The 16,277-nt window shown below is 48.3% G+C and overlaps 1 protein-coding gene across 2 annotated transcripts in view; it reads left to right on the top strand.

Moving 5' to 3' along the window:
• Positions 1-15,222, top strand: part of LOC125706632 (transcription initiation factor TFIID subunit 4-like) — a 50,155-nt gene extending 34,933 nt beyond the window's left edge. For both annotated transcript variants that reach the window (XM_048973386.1, XM_048973387.1), the window contains exon 14: positions 12,869-15,222. In XM_048973386.1, the coding sequence (XP_048829343.1) occupies positions 12,869-13,042 (174 nt within the window). In that variant the 3' untranslated portion in view covers positions 13,043-15,222. The remainder of the gene's footprint in view (positions 1-12,868) is intronic.
• Positions 15,223-16,277: the final 1,055 nt, after the last annotated feature.

Here is a 16,277-nt window from a genome sequence, read left to right as displayed (position 1 = left end):
CCACCTCCATCGCCACGGCAGTAACTGATGACACAGACATGAAATGGTCATTTATGTTTAATACTCAAAATAATTAGTAAGTGTGAGTTGGGCTGTGGGTCACGTTCTCATGACCCCATGCACGCAGACACGTGCGCACACACACACACAACATATACAGCTTGCACACACAGCTGGCGTTCGGCTGCATTCGTATTGAGTAGTCATAGGAAATAACCCCTGTGTGTGTGTGTGTGTGTGTGTGTACGTATTTATTGTATCAGTCACATAAATCCCTTTTCCCTTGCAGTGCCTGTAGTCACACACGGTGCATTGGTTGTACTGAATGTTAAGAGCAGGTTTGTATTATAAATGTGTACATCTTTGCATTCAGGCTTACCTTTTGCTGGCCCCTGAACCACCCCTCCCCAACCCCGACACCACTGAATAAAAAATTTTAATAATAAAAAAAAAAACATTGGATTTTTCACTTGTATGAAAAATATTACCCATGTTCATTAAAGGAAAGCGGCTATTTTCCCAGATATGGTTTGGAGTGTATCAGGGAGGCGTGCGAATAGGTAGGTAGAACATTTAATAAGAGCACTGTTATTATTTTTTTTCCATTTGAATTGATTTCACCTACTTGGAGAGAGAGCAAGAGAGAGAGAGTGTAAGAGTGTGTGTGTGTGTGGAAAGGAAGAGTGAGAGGCTCGAGGAGGGAGAGCACAAGGAAAAGCGATGCCCTTTCCTGCAGCAAAATTAACAGGAATCACGTGGAAAACAATCTGAGGCTGGTATGAGAGGGGGAGCCATTAAAAGGAGCCCCGGGCGATGGACTGCGCCCAATATCACCAAAGCCGCACTCGCTGCAGATGCGGAGGCTGGCTTACAGGCAAACTGCGCTCTCCTCTATAGCTACAATTAAAGTCAACCTCGCTGCCAAGAAGTCGGGGGGGGGGGGGCTGGGCACCAAGACTGGGCTGGGGGTGGGCAGGGAGCAGGCATGAAACATCAAAGGCGGATTGAAATGTGTCTCCCACCCCCGCGGGTGTCCGTAACCCCCCTCCCCTCTCCCCCACCCTTGTTAATGAGCAATTTTGACCTCTGGTTTGTAAGTTAAACTTGTAATCTTGCTTAATGAAGTGCATTCCCAGTTTGTGTGTCGCCTGGCCCTGATACGTGAGGGTCTTGCCTCCCGTCTGCCCCCCGACCCTCCACCCCCCTCCCGGCTCAACGGTCAGGTCTTCAGCCGTGTAAACAGCCGTCCCAGAGAGGGAGGCAACCCACTCCATTCTGGCTGGGTGGGTCAGCCTTTGGTTTAAGCTGAGCATTATTAGTGTTAGCATTAGCATGGGCTATCGTATAGGGCAGGGGTGGGCAGTCTTATCTACAAAGGGCCGATGGGAATGCAATGATGTCATAATGGGAGGGTGGAGAGAGGACTGAGGCCTGTGTTCGCATGAGTGCGGCTCAGGACAGGCACACCTAGAACTGGGGTCGTGGCACGGATCCCTAAGTAAAGAACCATTGTATTCTAGGTTGCCATTACCTTCTTGGTATTTGTACGCTGTAGTGCAGATGTACAGTTTGTGGGGATCCTGAAGTCCTTGCTTTTACTGCTGCATGATTTGTATATGTAAACACGCTCACTATTTCACAGTAGGTGACATTTAGAAATTCCCTACAGTAAATGTTGCTCAAACCAACAGCTTTAACGCTTATCGTAAATAGCTTGATACTCAGAAAGTAATACATTTTCATGTGTTGCTGATATTTTCCCAGGATATCATGATTTGAATGACAGAACAGTGAGTACAGCCTTCTTTCTTCAGCAGTAGAGTTCCAGCACCCTAACCCTAAATGAATTTACCCACAGTACTCACTATTAAACAGAGCAATAATATTATCAAATAAAACTGCATGTAATAAAATCATCCTTTATTTTGCTGAGATGCAGAGATGAAGTTGATCGTACGGATCAGTTGCCCTCTGACCTGAGCTTAAGCAGGTCTGCTCAACTCTTGGTCTGGCCTAACCTTGCATCTACCTGCTCCATCGCAACACACTTCTTCTGCTGCGGAGCCAGCCCTGGTGGGGAGGTGTGATCTCACACTTCAGGATCGGATCAGGAGAGAATATAACCCCTGGTGCTGCCACCGTGGGAGCTTAACGAGTGCGGGTTACGTTAGCGTGGGGAAGAACGTATCTTAGGGACATCTGGCAGGTGGCTGTGTGAGCCAGGGATGAGGAACGTGCCTGCTGGAGCTGCTTAGACGGTGCAGCGGAGAGAAGCAGCTTGACCCCCCCAGCCATCTTCTGACATGCCTGACGGACTTCTGTTAAAGAGCCCAGTCTGAAGACCCCGAGATCACCCTCGATGGAGGTGGATGGAAGATGCTGTGTCATAACTGCTCTCCTCCAGGTCCTCCGCAGGGTTCTGCACCACCAGAGCAGCCCACCTGGTTCTGGGGGCCAGGAAGGCAGCTTCCGAAACTCCCGTGCTGATAGGAATGGGCCAAGGGGCCATGGCTTGCGGTGTTTCAGACAAATGGTCTGTCGGGGTGGTTTTGGGGGGTTTTTGTGTTGTTTTTTGTTTTTTTTTCCTTGAGTGGTTATTGTCATGGGGGCCATAGGGGTTGCGACCAAGAGGAGAGATGATGGTGAAGGACGGCTGGGGTTAGGAGTCGTCATTGATCAAAAGCAAAAGGCAAAGGGGGGGCGGAGACCCCTTTTAATAAAAAGCAGCCATCAGCTGAAACTTGTACACTGCAAGCCCACAAAGTCGCCTTCCTTCATCCTTCTGCCACACGACTGACCCCTGAACAGATTTTCAGGCTAATGAGGGCCAGCTGCGTTTCATCAGCTGCTGATCATTCACCGTGGCAGCACAAGCGCTCACCTAATCCCGCCCTGGGCGATTCCTCGGACTCTGTCTGCATACAGTACCAGTCAACAGTTTGGACACACCTACCCCTAGAAAGGTTTATTTGTACTATTCTCAACATTTTAGATTAATTCTAAAGACATGCGAACTATAACATATGAGGTACTGACCAAAAAAAACTCTTTAAAAAATGTAATTGTTGGGGGGAGGGGGGCAGCTCTGGCGGTTGTAACTCAGAAGGTTGCTGGTTCAAATCCCGTGGTCAGCAGATCGATCCCACCATTGGGCCCTTTAACCCCATTTGCTCCAGCGACTGGCTGGCCCCACTTTCCCTTCTATGCCAGTTTCATGAGGTGGCCTCCTGGGATGCTTTTCCAGCTGTCCTGAAGGAGGTCCCACATATAAGCTGAGCTCTAATTGGCTGCTTTCCCTTCACCCTCTTGTTAAACTCTTCCAAAACCATCTCTACTGGGTTTAGGTCAGGTGGCCAGGTCATGTGATGTGACACACACAAACTTTTGACTGGTACTGCATATCTTTTACATTTGGGTGAGATTTCAAGGACATGCCCTTTGTGCCATTGTCCTAAGTTTCCCGTCTATTATAGAGAATAACTTAATGTTTACATGATGTTCATGGGCATACGATGTAGCAGTCTACAGTGACTGAGTGATCATGAACGTTAATGCATAGCCTGCCACTGATTTTATAGCCCTTATTGAAAGCGATATTTCCTAAGGAAGGATGCGCTGGTCTTTTTAACAAGAAAAGTCCAGAAGGCTAAAGGATTCTGACTTGTTCTGAACCTTTGTAGCATGAGCATCATGTATTGCAGCTGACAGTGGCTCTCAGACACATGAGGTGTGCTTAGGCAGGAACATTACACTGGGGCATGCAGAGGTGCTCTTAACCTCCTGTGACCTGTTACCCTCCCTGGAATTGGAAAAGTCACATACCAACTGCAACAGAAGAGACCTGTCTTCTCCCTTGAAAATTCCTGAGAGCTTGTATTGCTTTCTCACAAGCAGGGAAATTCAGTGAAATAAGAATCGATTGCAGCAAAAATGGTTATTTAGTAACAAAATGTAGTTTCTTCAAAGGTTAAGCACTGTATACATGTTCCCAAATGCCATGAGACCAGTATCCATACATGTGCGTGATTGACCACTTCATTTTAACAATTGAAATTAGATTAAAAGATTTATGTTAGCTAAACGTAACCCCTGCTTGACTTGAAATTGTTCCTCCCCCTCTGCAGTTCCTTTTAGTTTGTACTGTAATAATGGTTGAATATACATTTTCACAACAAAGTTGGGCCCCGGGCACTTAAAAGATACCCATCGTAAAGAAATTAATTACCTCCCTTGTTAATCTTGATATAATTAAGTTTCGGAAGAACAAAATTAGTTGCAGTTTTGCTCACATTGGGAGGAGCGGAGGGGCTGTGATGTGAGGCTGTACCCTAGTCGGGTGGCCTGGGGGGGGCTCCAAGAGTTGGGAGCCCAGGGGTACCGGGGGAGGGGTACTCAACTGGGTCCAGGCCATCGCTCAGATATGGTGCTGCTGTATAGCCCTGGGCCATAGTTAGCAAATGTTGCGTCGCTGTTTAGCCCCTTCCTGCATCATTACGGCTGCTATCTGGATGCTGAGAATATGCTTTTTACTGAGATCAGCTGGAACCGCTTTTGGTGTTAGCCGTTAGCGCCAGCCTCGCGCTTCCGGGACGTGTGCCCTTGTCAAGGTCGACACAGCTGTGCTCCCCCCGCGTGATTCGAACCTGGGACATTTTGTGGCCCAGCTCTGTAAGCCCCTTTTGTCTTATCAAACAGCTTATGCTTGAGAGATCTGAAATATCAAAGATCTACGATAGCTCTGGTGGATGTGGTCTCCAGGCCCTGCAGGTCTAAGGGATATTCAGGGTGTCTGTGCGTCTCTCCCGGTGTGTCAGCCGCACTTTGCTCCTTTCCTGATGGATTCACGTAGTTGCGTGTCGAGCGAGTTGCACGCGGTGCATTTTTCAGCAGCCTGTTTGGTAAAGGCCTGTTTTCCTTCAGATTTCAGATTGTGAGCTCGACACAACATGGTGGTAAACGTTGCAACCTGGAGAAAACACGGGGGTGGCGCATCCGCAGGGATTTGTCATTCTAAACAGGGGTGGGGTGGGATGGGGGGAGGGCAAGCAGAAGGTGACGGGGCTGTGAGGTTTACGACGAGACCCGCTGAGCTGGTGTGCGCTGCAAGCGCAGGAATAAACGGCGGCGGCGGCTAACGTGATTTTATGGTTCTGTAGGGATTGACAGTGAGTCCGTTTCAGTGTAATCGTGTCCAGTTTAATCGTTTTGGTTCTAACGTTCCGGTGGTGCTCACAGGAACAACAGCCCTGATATTCTGAGGCCGATCATGGTCCGATTGGGATGGAGGGCACTGTGCTGCTCATGTGGAAGCCCCATTGAGTTTCTACGTGTCACCTTTCCTATGAAAGACACAGAGAGTTTTGCCATGATGAGACCCTCTCTGTTGTGATTATGGGAGAAAAGGTGATGAAAGAAAAGAAAGCCCTGATTGAGCAAGTTCACGATGCTGTTTTCCTGATATATATATCCGCTATAGCGGGAGTTTAAGTGAGGTCCCACTGAGCTGCAGTGTGGTTGTCCACTGATGCTGGTTAATTGGGTAATTGGCTGATACTTACTTCATAGCCTCTCCTCCTTGGCAGCCCCCGCTGAGGTAGTGTGAAGCCAAGTCAGGCTGTATATCACACCCCCCCCCACCCTGAGCCTCGACCTTTCTGCTGCCCCCACCCACCCAAATTACGTTAAAACCAGCATGGAAGCCGCATCTTCTCAGGAAGCTCTGTTCAGATGCAGAACCTGCGCCGCATTACAGGCACCTACCGTAATTACACCTCACACATGCCGTGCTCCCCGTGTCACTGTCTCTCTCTTCTTTATCTTCCTTAAAAAAAAAAAAAAAACGGAGAAATGTACGGCTAAAATTAGCGACGCAAAAAAAAAAAAAAGGAAAAAAACCCAGGTTCCAGCGAATAAACAAGCCGGTTGCATTAGCGGAGACGGCTTATTGGCTTGCTTTGCTCTCCCCCTCCAATGGCAGCCCATTAAAAGCGGTAATGTCTGCCAGCAGCGGTGCCGGGGGGCGGGCAGGCGAAGGCCAAGGAAGGCATATTTCACATGCATCAGACACTGGAATTAAATAGACCAATGTTCCCTAAAAAGACTGAAGTACATCTCTTTCTGATGTGCGTCTCAGGCAAGAAATTCATTGATCTCAGAATGTCCCTTGGCAATTATAAAATATTAAATCCAAGTCACACTTTTCGACTCAGCTTAATTTTTTTTTTCCACAGCTTTCCATTTGATCAATTTTAACAAGTTAGGAACGGCTTCTAATGGTGGAGAAAAAAGATTCCACAATCTTAACGGTCGCCGCTTGGAAACATCTTTTGTTACGTTTCTATCCGTTTCTGTTATCAAATAAACGACGAGAGCAGCACTTCCTCAGTCATATTTTTAAATGTGATTTTTATATGTGCGTTAAAAGCTCACAGGCTGATATTTTGGTGTTCATTTAGACGGTGCGTTTAATATTGGCTCCGTAACTGGCTGGGCGTCGGAGGAGATAAGGAAATCGCCAGCTGGCCTTTTCTCAGGAAGGCGGCCCGGGCGAGCGCGGGCGAGCCGGGCGCCACAGGCGGTGGGCAGCCCCCTGTGTCCTTGGAGACTGTCACAGGGTCCGCGGCTAATTGCCCCAGCCATTACACTCAGCCCAGATTTTAGCAAACAGAATTTACCCAGCAGTTTGACAAGGTACACAGTTCATTAAGCCCCCTCCCGTCTTCCGTATTTTCCTAATTAAGGCTCAGAATCAATCACCGGCTCCTGTAACATAAGGCCGATTTGCTGCGGTCCCGCTTTTCACCTTAAGGATTTAAGCTGTAGTATCCGCTTCCAAGCGCCTCTCCGTTTAACACACCGACTGCAGTGGGAATTAGACAGCCTGAGCTAATTAGCAAGCACAATTAGACATGCCACTCAGGCACTGTGTTTTGGCAGATAATCTCAGGAGTTAAACCTATTCACATCTTAATATAATTCAATTAGTCTGACCCAAAGAACAGAGAACAGAAGCGTCTTGCAGCGGCGTGGTTGTGTTTCCGTCAAACCCGCATACGCTAATAGGAGTGAGGAGAGAAATAAATACGACAAAGAAAATTGAAAACTGGAATGGAATAAGTCACATTAATATCAGTGTTCTCCGCCACTGTTTCCAGCCTTGCTGATGCCTTACTGATCCTGTACTCGAAAACATTCTATTAATTTTTGAGTTTTAGTTAGCCGATGCTTGCCACTTAAAAATGGAAATCGGGGCTGACGGTCTAGAGCAGTTGGGTGTAAGGGCCTTGCTTACCAGTCCACCAGCAAAATGTCTCTGCCGACCGCTGGATTTAAACCGGCAACCTTCCGACAAGCACAGAGCGACAGCCCTGAATCGGCATGTGCCTGTCGGAATGGTGTGAGAAATCACATAACTCTGGTATCATTTTTTCACTTGTATTACACCAAGTCTTTGCACTCCTTGTCAGGTGCACACGTTAATTAGATTTTAACATGCAAAATGTAACTACTTCTCTTCAGTTGTTTATAACTGCCAATTTAAATTGAGCACATTTATTAAAAAAAGCCCAGCATTTGATCTTGAGATCTAATGTAGATGTATACATTTGCTTTGTGCATCTGCAGTTTGTCATTTGTCTGCCCACAGACAGCTTTTGTTTACACACACCCAGGAACCTCATTGTCTTTGGGGTGTTTTTGGGGCTCTAAGGGAACAGGGTGGAAGGTAAATGGGCCACTTGTCAGGAGCCCCCCCGGCTGTCTGGCTCCCCACAGATGGCCATCCCCCGGGGTCTGTTACCCGCATATCCTTGTGCCTCTCCCACCCATCGCCCTCGTTCCCGCTATCTCTCGCGGTGGAAGGTGCCCCCTACAGGCTCTGTTAGGAAGCTGGAATGCGTGCCAGCGGGCGCGCCCGCAGCAGAGGAAGGCGGGCACCCTTTCTTTACAAAGCAAGCCATTAACATTGCAGAAAAGGGTGTGGATTTAAATTGAGTCAATATGTAGATAATGAATATACATACAAGGAGTCAGGTTCTTTTTTCCTGTTGTGGGAAGAGAAAAAAACTTGCACAGGTACTGATGAGCCACTGGGACCTTCTTTAAACAGACTCTTCTCAGGAAGCTTTGGAGGTGAAGTCGTGGAGGCAGTGGAGAGCAGTGGGAGCGACTGCTGTGTCCGGGGACCAATAGGAAAGCAGCCAGCTTCTGACATCACACCAGCTGTGCTCTCCCTGGCGTGTTGTGCGATGGCTGAATGTCTCTGTGTCATTTCAGAGCATGATCCCCATGTCAGCCTTCTCAGGCGCCTGCACCCGCTGGGTCTGGGTCTCCATCCGTCTGGGTCTCCATAGACGCACCTCCTCTTTCTCCCTCCTGGTGGAGGCAGAGTGGTAGACACCTCCCTCAGCTGACCCTGTGGCTTCCTGCTGTGCCTTCTGGAACATTCCCATGTAACCCCCACCACACTGGGGCTTTTGCACTTTCCGTCCTAATGGGACGAGGAGCCATCTGAAAGGTGCCGAACGCCCAGCGGAAGCCCCCCCCCCCCCAGCAGGTGGTAGATGAGACCTGCCCTTTGCAAGACTTACGTGGCTTTTGTGAGACACTTGGTTTCCCTTTTTCTATTAAATATTAAGTCTGTTTTTGCCTTTTCTTCCGAAGTAACTTAATCAGGTTTTTTTTTTTTCTTATAATTTCTAATGTTTTGTTCTGCTCTCTCCCCTTGGATATCTCTGCTTATGGCTTTGTCGTTTGGGCTGAAGCAAGACGCAGAGATGGCAGTGGGTGGTGGAGTCTGGGATCCTAATTTATGTGAGGTTACGGGGTTTTTTTTCTTCTTTGAAATAAACGTCGGCATTCCGCTTTTTTTTTTTTATTATTATTTTAACTGGTGCCCGCGCCCGATCTGGGCGGCACACTGCCGCCTTGCACGTGTAGCTGTGAGATGGCGCCGGATCCTCCGAGTGTGTGTATGCCAGCCGGGGCTTTCTGTCAGTGCCAGTAGCCTGCAGGTGAGCACAGCCCCGGGTTGACGCCCAGTTTATGAATGTCTCATTGTGTTCAGGAGAAAGGGGTTTCCGCCGCACTCCCATGGAGGGAGAGACATGTTCCCAGGTTTCCCGGGGCGCTTGCTTAGAGCACGGAGGCTTGTCGGGCTCTGTGCACGCCAGGTCATTCCGGTCCGTGCCATTCCATGGCCGTGACGTCAGATGCTGCCCTCTCGGGAGGCGAGGTGAGGCCACACGCTGCGGAACGCCGCTCCGTAAGAAAGGCGCAGATTAACGAGTCAGTCAGCGGCCTCTCGGCGAACCCGGACTGAATGATGACAGCGCCTCCCGGTTTGAAGAGGAGGGCGCGAAAATCAACAATGCCTCATTAGCCGAAACCGATGAAGGCGTGGGCTAAGACAGCAGGCTCGTTACCCATCTCCCATGTTAACTTTAATTGGATTCCATTTATTTATGAAACGCCTTGAATATTTAATGCTGCAGAGATTCACAGCCTGAGATGAGTGAGAGGCACCTGGCCCGATGCTGGAGTCCGTTCACAGGGGGTGCGTCAATGTCCGTGAGGTTCTGATCCTGTCTCTGCTGAGCTCTGGTGACAGTCGGTTTTTTAGATCTGACCTTTCTCACTGCCTCTGCTGCGCACCAAGAGATCCGGTCCAACCTTAAAAATCTTTCTTATCCCGGAAGTGTTTCCCTTCGCTGGCAGAGAGAGACCTGGTCTCTTTTTATGCCTCTTGGCTGTGACCCCCTCCCTCTCCTTGCGAGGGGTCCTCTGGAGCCCAGCCGGGAGGGTCAGCTTTCATCTCGACTCTAACCCATGGACTTGGAGACCCAAGGCCACGCGGCTACGTCGACGCCGCCGCCACACTAATTAGAAAATTCCTAACCTGCAGCCAAATGTTTTAATTATGTGTTGTGTCAACCAGTTTGCAGATTTAATCAACGGTTAATATGCATTTAACTGTGAAGCGACACCGCGCTCCGGCACAGGACCGGCGGAACCTCGTGACGACCGGAGGTTTTTGAAAGGCTCCCATTCCCGCGTTGGAGGTGCAGGCTTGGGTTTGGGAGCACGGGAGGGGCACACGACTGACGCGACTAGCGGAGGCAGCAAAGGGTTAAACAGAAATGGAGCAGGGACGCTAGGGGCAGCGGCGCAGCACAACAGAGCGCTGTTCGTGCGAAGGCGAGTCGTTTCCCGAAACACTGCAGACACACGGCCTCAGGCGCCCTCAAACCTTTGGAGACCAAAATGGCTTGCAGGAGTTAGAAGTAATAAGGAGTTTTTTTTATTTCTCCTCCTTTCTCCTTGACTGAAACCCCGTCGCCGTGGCAGCAGTGGCGGACTTTATATTTTCTGGCAGCATGGGGATGCTCCGGCGATCGCCCGTTTGGACGACGTGCGGTTGGCGCAGGGTGGCTGTCTTTTGCCGTCTCCGTTTTCCAAACGTGATGCCCCCCCCCCTCCCTTCTCCGGGATGAGGACAGCCATGCTTGTTCTCTCCTCTCTGTGCGGACGGAGGAAGGAGCTATTTTTATTTTCCGCTTTTTTGGGTAAAACGAAAAGCTGGAGAGGAAAACAAGTGACCCTGCCCTTAAATAAAGCATTTTTTTAAACTCTAGCAAGGTTAAACAGGCTCCCTACTGCACAGCCTCACTACCCTGTTCCAGCGGTATCCTGCAGCTGGAGGGCAGCCGGGTGGATCTCTGTCAGTCTGAGCCTCGCGCAGACCTTCCCCAACAAGAAGCCTTGATACCGTCTCCACACTGTCGTTAGCAGAGGACACTCCATTCTTGCGTTGTTTTCCCTTTTATCCTTTGTCCTAATTGTGTGTATTCTTACTCACAGCTTTTCGGAGTCATATGACTTTTTTGAGCCACACACACATCTGTCCAGCTGTTACGCTGGTTCCCTGTGTGATCACTCGGACTTGGGAAGCCTGCAAATCAGACGCGTCAAGACTGTGATGTCATGAGGGCGGGAGTCATGTGTGTCGTATCGCTTCAGCCACAAAATTTTGCGTGTCTTTTGTCTCCCTGAGAATAAACGTGAACCAGTTCTGGTCTGTAGTAGGGAGCAACAGCCCTGCAGGGTTCTGTGACCGGCCCCACCCGGGTGGGCCTGCTGTTCAGTGTGTTCTGTTGTATCATCCGTAAAGATTGTCTCCATCTTCTAACCTGGTCCCCCCAGCGTTCAACTGACAGCAGTGTCGTCATGCCAACGGCAGGGTTGCCGTGCCGACAGGTGACAGACAGGAACCCCACTGTGGAATCCATCTCTCTGTTTACACAGCCCCTGTTTCCTGGGAAGTTCACAAGAACCAGGTTCAGCATTTGCAGGTGCTTGGAAAGCTGGTGCCAGAGAGATGTGACACCAGCGATCAGACTTAAAAGAAAGAGGGCGATTCTGATATGAGAAGATGGACAGAAAGAGGGGAGGGAAAGCTGTTCATCCGGCTGCAACTGTGAGCAAAACCGAAACATACATTATTCAGCTAACAGTAAATTTAGCCGCGTAGGAGCTAAACTGGGCTCCGATAAGATTTAACAGTGTTTGGTAACTAATAGTTTAATGGTAGGCAAATACAATGGAGACAGTGGCAGATGAGGCATGTTAAATAAGTGGATGAGAAGCCTCCTGACATGCAGCTACGCTCTACCTCACCTCTGACAGCCTCCACTATGGCTGCTGCCTGGCTCTGTTTTATGGTTTAGGCTACTGTCACGAAAATCACTTTCTCTACGAACTTGCTGGTATTATCTATATATATGTATTGCAACCCTCAATGACAGCATCCCAGGTTGAAAGATGCCAATTAACCACCAGTTTGTAAGGACATGGTCAGCTGTTGCTAACTAGCAATGGCAGCCGAAGGTCCTTAATCATTATTAACCTATTAAAACAGTTGTATCACGGAACAGGAAAGAGCTGATCTTTATGTCATTTCGATATGCTGGCTGCTCCTCCGAGATGCCTGTACATGTGGTTCCGGCTTGCTGACCTTGGCCCGGCCCGGCCCAGCCTCGCTGCTCCCTCAGGTTAGCTCGGGGAGGAGCCCAGCCCTACTGTTGTTGTTACCAGATCCTATGGCTTATTTTGTATTGACTTAAAGGTAGCAGGCTGTGAACTCCCCTGTCGACTGGGACAAGGGAGTGGAGCTGGGCGTGGTGAGCACAGGGAGTTATGGGGATCAGGGCAGCCCTGGGGGAGTGTGTGGGGTCCCTGTCCTTTCGGCTCCTCATCACCTGGTCCTCATTCTCTTCTGGCGCCGATGCCAGTCTCATTCGCTACAGCACAGTGGGCTGCTGGGCTTGTTTGGGACACTCTGCTCTTCAGGACTCTTCCTTGGCTTGTCTTCGCAGATGACCTCAGGATGGGGCGTCATTGCTGTGCCGTTTATGCCTCCTCTGTGCCAGTCCCTCCTTCCTCACACTACGCCGGGACAGGCTAGGTGTCGACCCGACCCGATCTCATCCAAATCGGGGTACCTGCACTGGGGTCTCTACTGTTGCGCCTCGGAGCGGGGGTGTGCACTTTGGGACGTGCCAGGTGCCATGTGAATGGCCCGGAAGGCAGATGTCGCTGGCTGCCCGTACGCGGTGAGATGATCGTAGCTGAGTCACCCACTTTAGGGCCAGGTGTGGCTCTGTGCTGGGGGCTATAACCACCTCCTTATGAAGGCACACAAGCCACGACTAGACTCCCGGGAGCCGGCTTTGAAATCCCGGCGGCGGATAAACGTGCTGAGTTTCGCCTCTCTGGGCTGCTCGTCGGCGGCGTGCCACTGCCTGACTCCATGTGCGCCGAGAAGCCCCTGTTCTCCCCCTGTCACATGGTAACATGCTGTCCTTCCCCACAGGTCTCAGGCTGCTCCACGGGCTCCCCGGCCGGCTTCTCCACCCCCGCCGCCTCCTCGCGCCAGCACTCCCGCCAGCGCATCACCCGCGTCAACCTCAGGGACTTAATCTTCTACATGGAGCAGGAGCGGGAGACGGCCCGCTCTCTTCTCCTCTACCGCGCCCTGCTCAAGTAGCCTTCCCAGCCCGACCTGGCCCAGCCTCTCTCTCTCTCCCCATCTCTCCTGGAACGTGCCTTTGATAGCGTTTCGCAGCTTCGTCTCAGTGTCTGTCGTATCCTTAATATTGCTTTAAAAAGGAAAAAAAAAATCCAGACGTGATCGTGTCTCTCCACTGTTTTAGCTCCAAACAAACACAAAAAAACAATAATAAATGCTAGCGTGTAGAGCAGGGGTGAGTAATCTTATCCAGAAAGGAACGGTGTGCATGCAAATTTTCGCTGCAACTCCCTAATTAGATTACTAATTACAGGACTGATTGGCTGGAGAGTCCTCACACCTGGGTTTGAACAGCTGTCCTATAGGTTATCCCCTTTGCGGATGAGATTGCCCGCCCTGGTGTAGTGTTTAAAGGAGGTCATGCAGAGTCTAGGGTTGATTCAGAATGGGCTGCCTGCGTATGCTGGATACAGAGCTCACTCGCATTGTCATGGTTACCCACATCAGCCCTGTGAGTATTTTACAGAGCAAAATCATCCCAAAGTGAAAAGTAACTTTAAACGCAACATATCAAAATATTATACTGCAGCCTATAATTTATCATATAGCGCAGGCTTGTACTTCAGGATGGGAACAGAATTTTATTTGACCTTGTGACCTAATTATAATTATGCATCTTCAGAACAAACCTTTACCAGGGATAAAAGCATAACTTGATAGCTAAATATTAAATGTATATATTAAGTCCATTGATTTCAAAAGTGCATGTATGATATTTTACCACCTAGTTAATATTTTAGCATCGCTGTGTTTTTTGGAAATGTGTGTGCATATTAGTTACCATGTTCTGTGAAATCACGTATCGTCTGTCAGGTCGGAAAGCGCTTCGTCTTCCAGCGTGGTTCCGTTTCTACAGAAGTCCAGCCTCCCGTAGACTCTCCAGGGTCAAAGCTGCGTGACCTTGTCCATCGTGGGGGCGAAACCTCGTCCCATTAAGCGGATCGCAGGAAAGCGAAGCTTCTTACAGGCAATTTAATGTTGTCAGTTGCTGGTTTTTAAAGTTATTTATCGCTATATATTTTTTAAGAGTTCTATTATCGTGTAGGGACTTTGAGCATGATATTCAGAAACCAGGCATCAAGACCCTGTACCTTGGAATGGGAATGACCAGTCGTGATTGTCGCACTTACACTTTCCATCAACAGCCTGAATGGGAGCTTGGAAGAGCGTTAGAGGGAAATTAGGTCAATCGCACCAATTAGGCTTCCACCAGAGTTAATTGTAATCCCAGCCGAGGTTAGCCGACGTCTAGGGAGTTTCCTCCGATTGGTTGATGAGTGAGTGAATCTCGTGTTGGGGTTTCCACCAGGTACGGCGTGTGGACAGCCACTCAGCAGTAGGCGCCCTCTGTGTCTGTCTACATGCCTACCATGCAGCCCTCATTTGCTTGGCTTTTCGTCGTCCGTTTGAAGCCTCTTAACGTCTATGCAGCAGCTGTCCCGCTGAATAGTGTTGTCCTGTGATTTATGCCTCAGCATTTCCAGGTGGCTGTAGAAGTTAACATGCATTGAATTATTATTATCATCATTATTTTTTAATTAGCGCCATCCCTACGTTTTCAAATGTGTATTCCGATTAAAAAGAGGAACTGGCTGTGTATCGAGAAACCTGCCTCTTTGCTCAGAGGGTTCAACAGTATTGTCTATACCTGTCAAAGGGAAGGTGGTTTGTAACTATTTATATATTACCATTTGTTTTCCTCATTTGCACCGTACAGTTTTATCTTGGTAAATTAACTTTGGTAGGGGAAAGACAAAAAAAGTAATGAAATAAATAAAAGAAAGCAAAATGATTTAAAAGAAGCACAAATAGACTTATTTGTCCAACGGTTTAAAGACGATACCTTTAATAATTATTTTTATGGTTTCTGATAAATAAGCCAGAAGAAATTTCTACTCCATCAAACTTTTTAGCCAAAAAAAAAAAAGAATAGGAAGGTTTTACTGACACCCAGGTGGAAAATTAAGTTTTAATGTGTGGGTAATTTGTATATACTGTTTACAAAAACCATGTGTTTATTAGAACTATGTTATTTTTGGTAAACTCTGTACATATTCTAAAATTTTCCTGTTTGTGTGAAAAGCATACTTCTGTATTTGTACCTATTTTGTAAAGGAATAAAGATGCTGTTTACTAAACAGTGTCCAGTGTGTTTTTGTCCTAGCAGCCTTTGTCCTGCTCTTATTAAGCATTCGTCTCCATCTCAGGTCTTTGAAGACTCCTGACCTGTGCTTTGACGCACACTTATGCTTTGATATTTCGCTCACCGAGTTTGTTCCCAAAGGTTGCTCCCATCGCAGAGTGTTGGTTCAGGGGGGTCTTTAGATGGACAAAGACCAACCACTTAAAGCTGTAAGGTAAGACTCTTTGCCCCGCCCCAGCTGTGTAAACCCCCCCATCTTTATTGACTCCTCATTGATGCTGTTTTCCCCCCCAACTCCCTCTACAGCAGACTTTAAGGTTTTGCATGGATGCAAAGCGGTGTTTGCTGAGGCAAACGGCTCAAAAATATTGTCGACCGCAAGGCAGGTCTAGTGGATTCTGCTGCTAATTAAGCTGTAGTATTTTGAAAAGGGCAAAATGCTTAACTTTCAAAGCAAGTGTGGTAACAAAAAAAAATAAAAAATCTCACAGACGTAAACGTTGTGATTTTGGTTGCCCTTCAGGAATGTGACACTGTTGCTCCATTGGATTTATAGAGCACTGCAACATTGTATCTTAGGCTGAAATGAAGGCGTGCTATTGGGTGTTGTCACCGCAGTGCCGAGAATTCTGACCACTTGATGTTCAAGAGTCTTTTTTCCCAACACACAAAACCCCTTTTGGTTAAAGCCAGAGATCCTATTAGATTTAACTTGTATTCTGTATACCCCAGTGAATTAGCATGTTTTTTTTTTTTTACTTGATTTGCCAAATATTTGTAAAAATACTGCATGAACTTTTGAGATGCTCATTGTGAGAGAAACAGGTATTTCGGCACACGTTTGTAAACAGTTCTGTAATAAGATTTGACTGTAAGTAGTGGAGAGATTACAGAGCTGGAACTGCTGCCAAAAAGCTTTAGGCTGAAAAGCTGAGCTGCTGCGATGCCCTTGAGCGAGGCAGTTAATTTGAATCGCTTGAATTAATATCCATCTGCACGTCAGTAAGACCATAGGAATAAAGGCATGTCATAAGCTCAGTAACGTCATAA

This window comes from Brienomyrus brachyistius, chromosome 13 (assembly GCF_023856365.1).
Source record: "Brienomyrus brachyistius isolate T26 chromosome 13, BBRACH_0.4, whole genome shotgun sequence".
NCBI classification, from domain to species: Eukaryota; Metazoa; Chordata; class Actinopteri; order Osteoglossiformes; family Mormyridae; genus Brienomyrus; species Brienomyrus brachyistius.
This window is presented reverse-complemented; position numbering and strand designations above follow the sequence as displayed.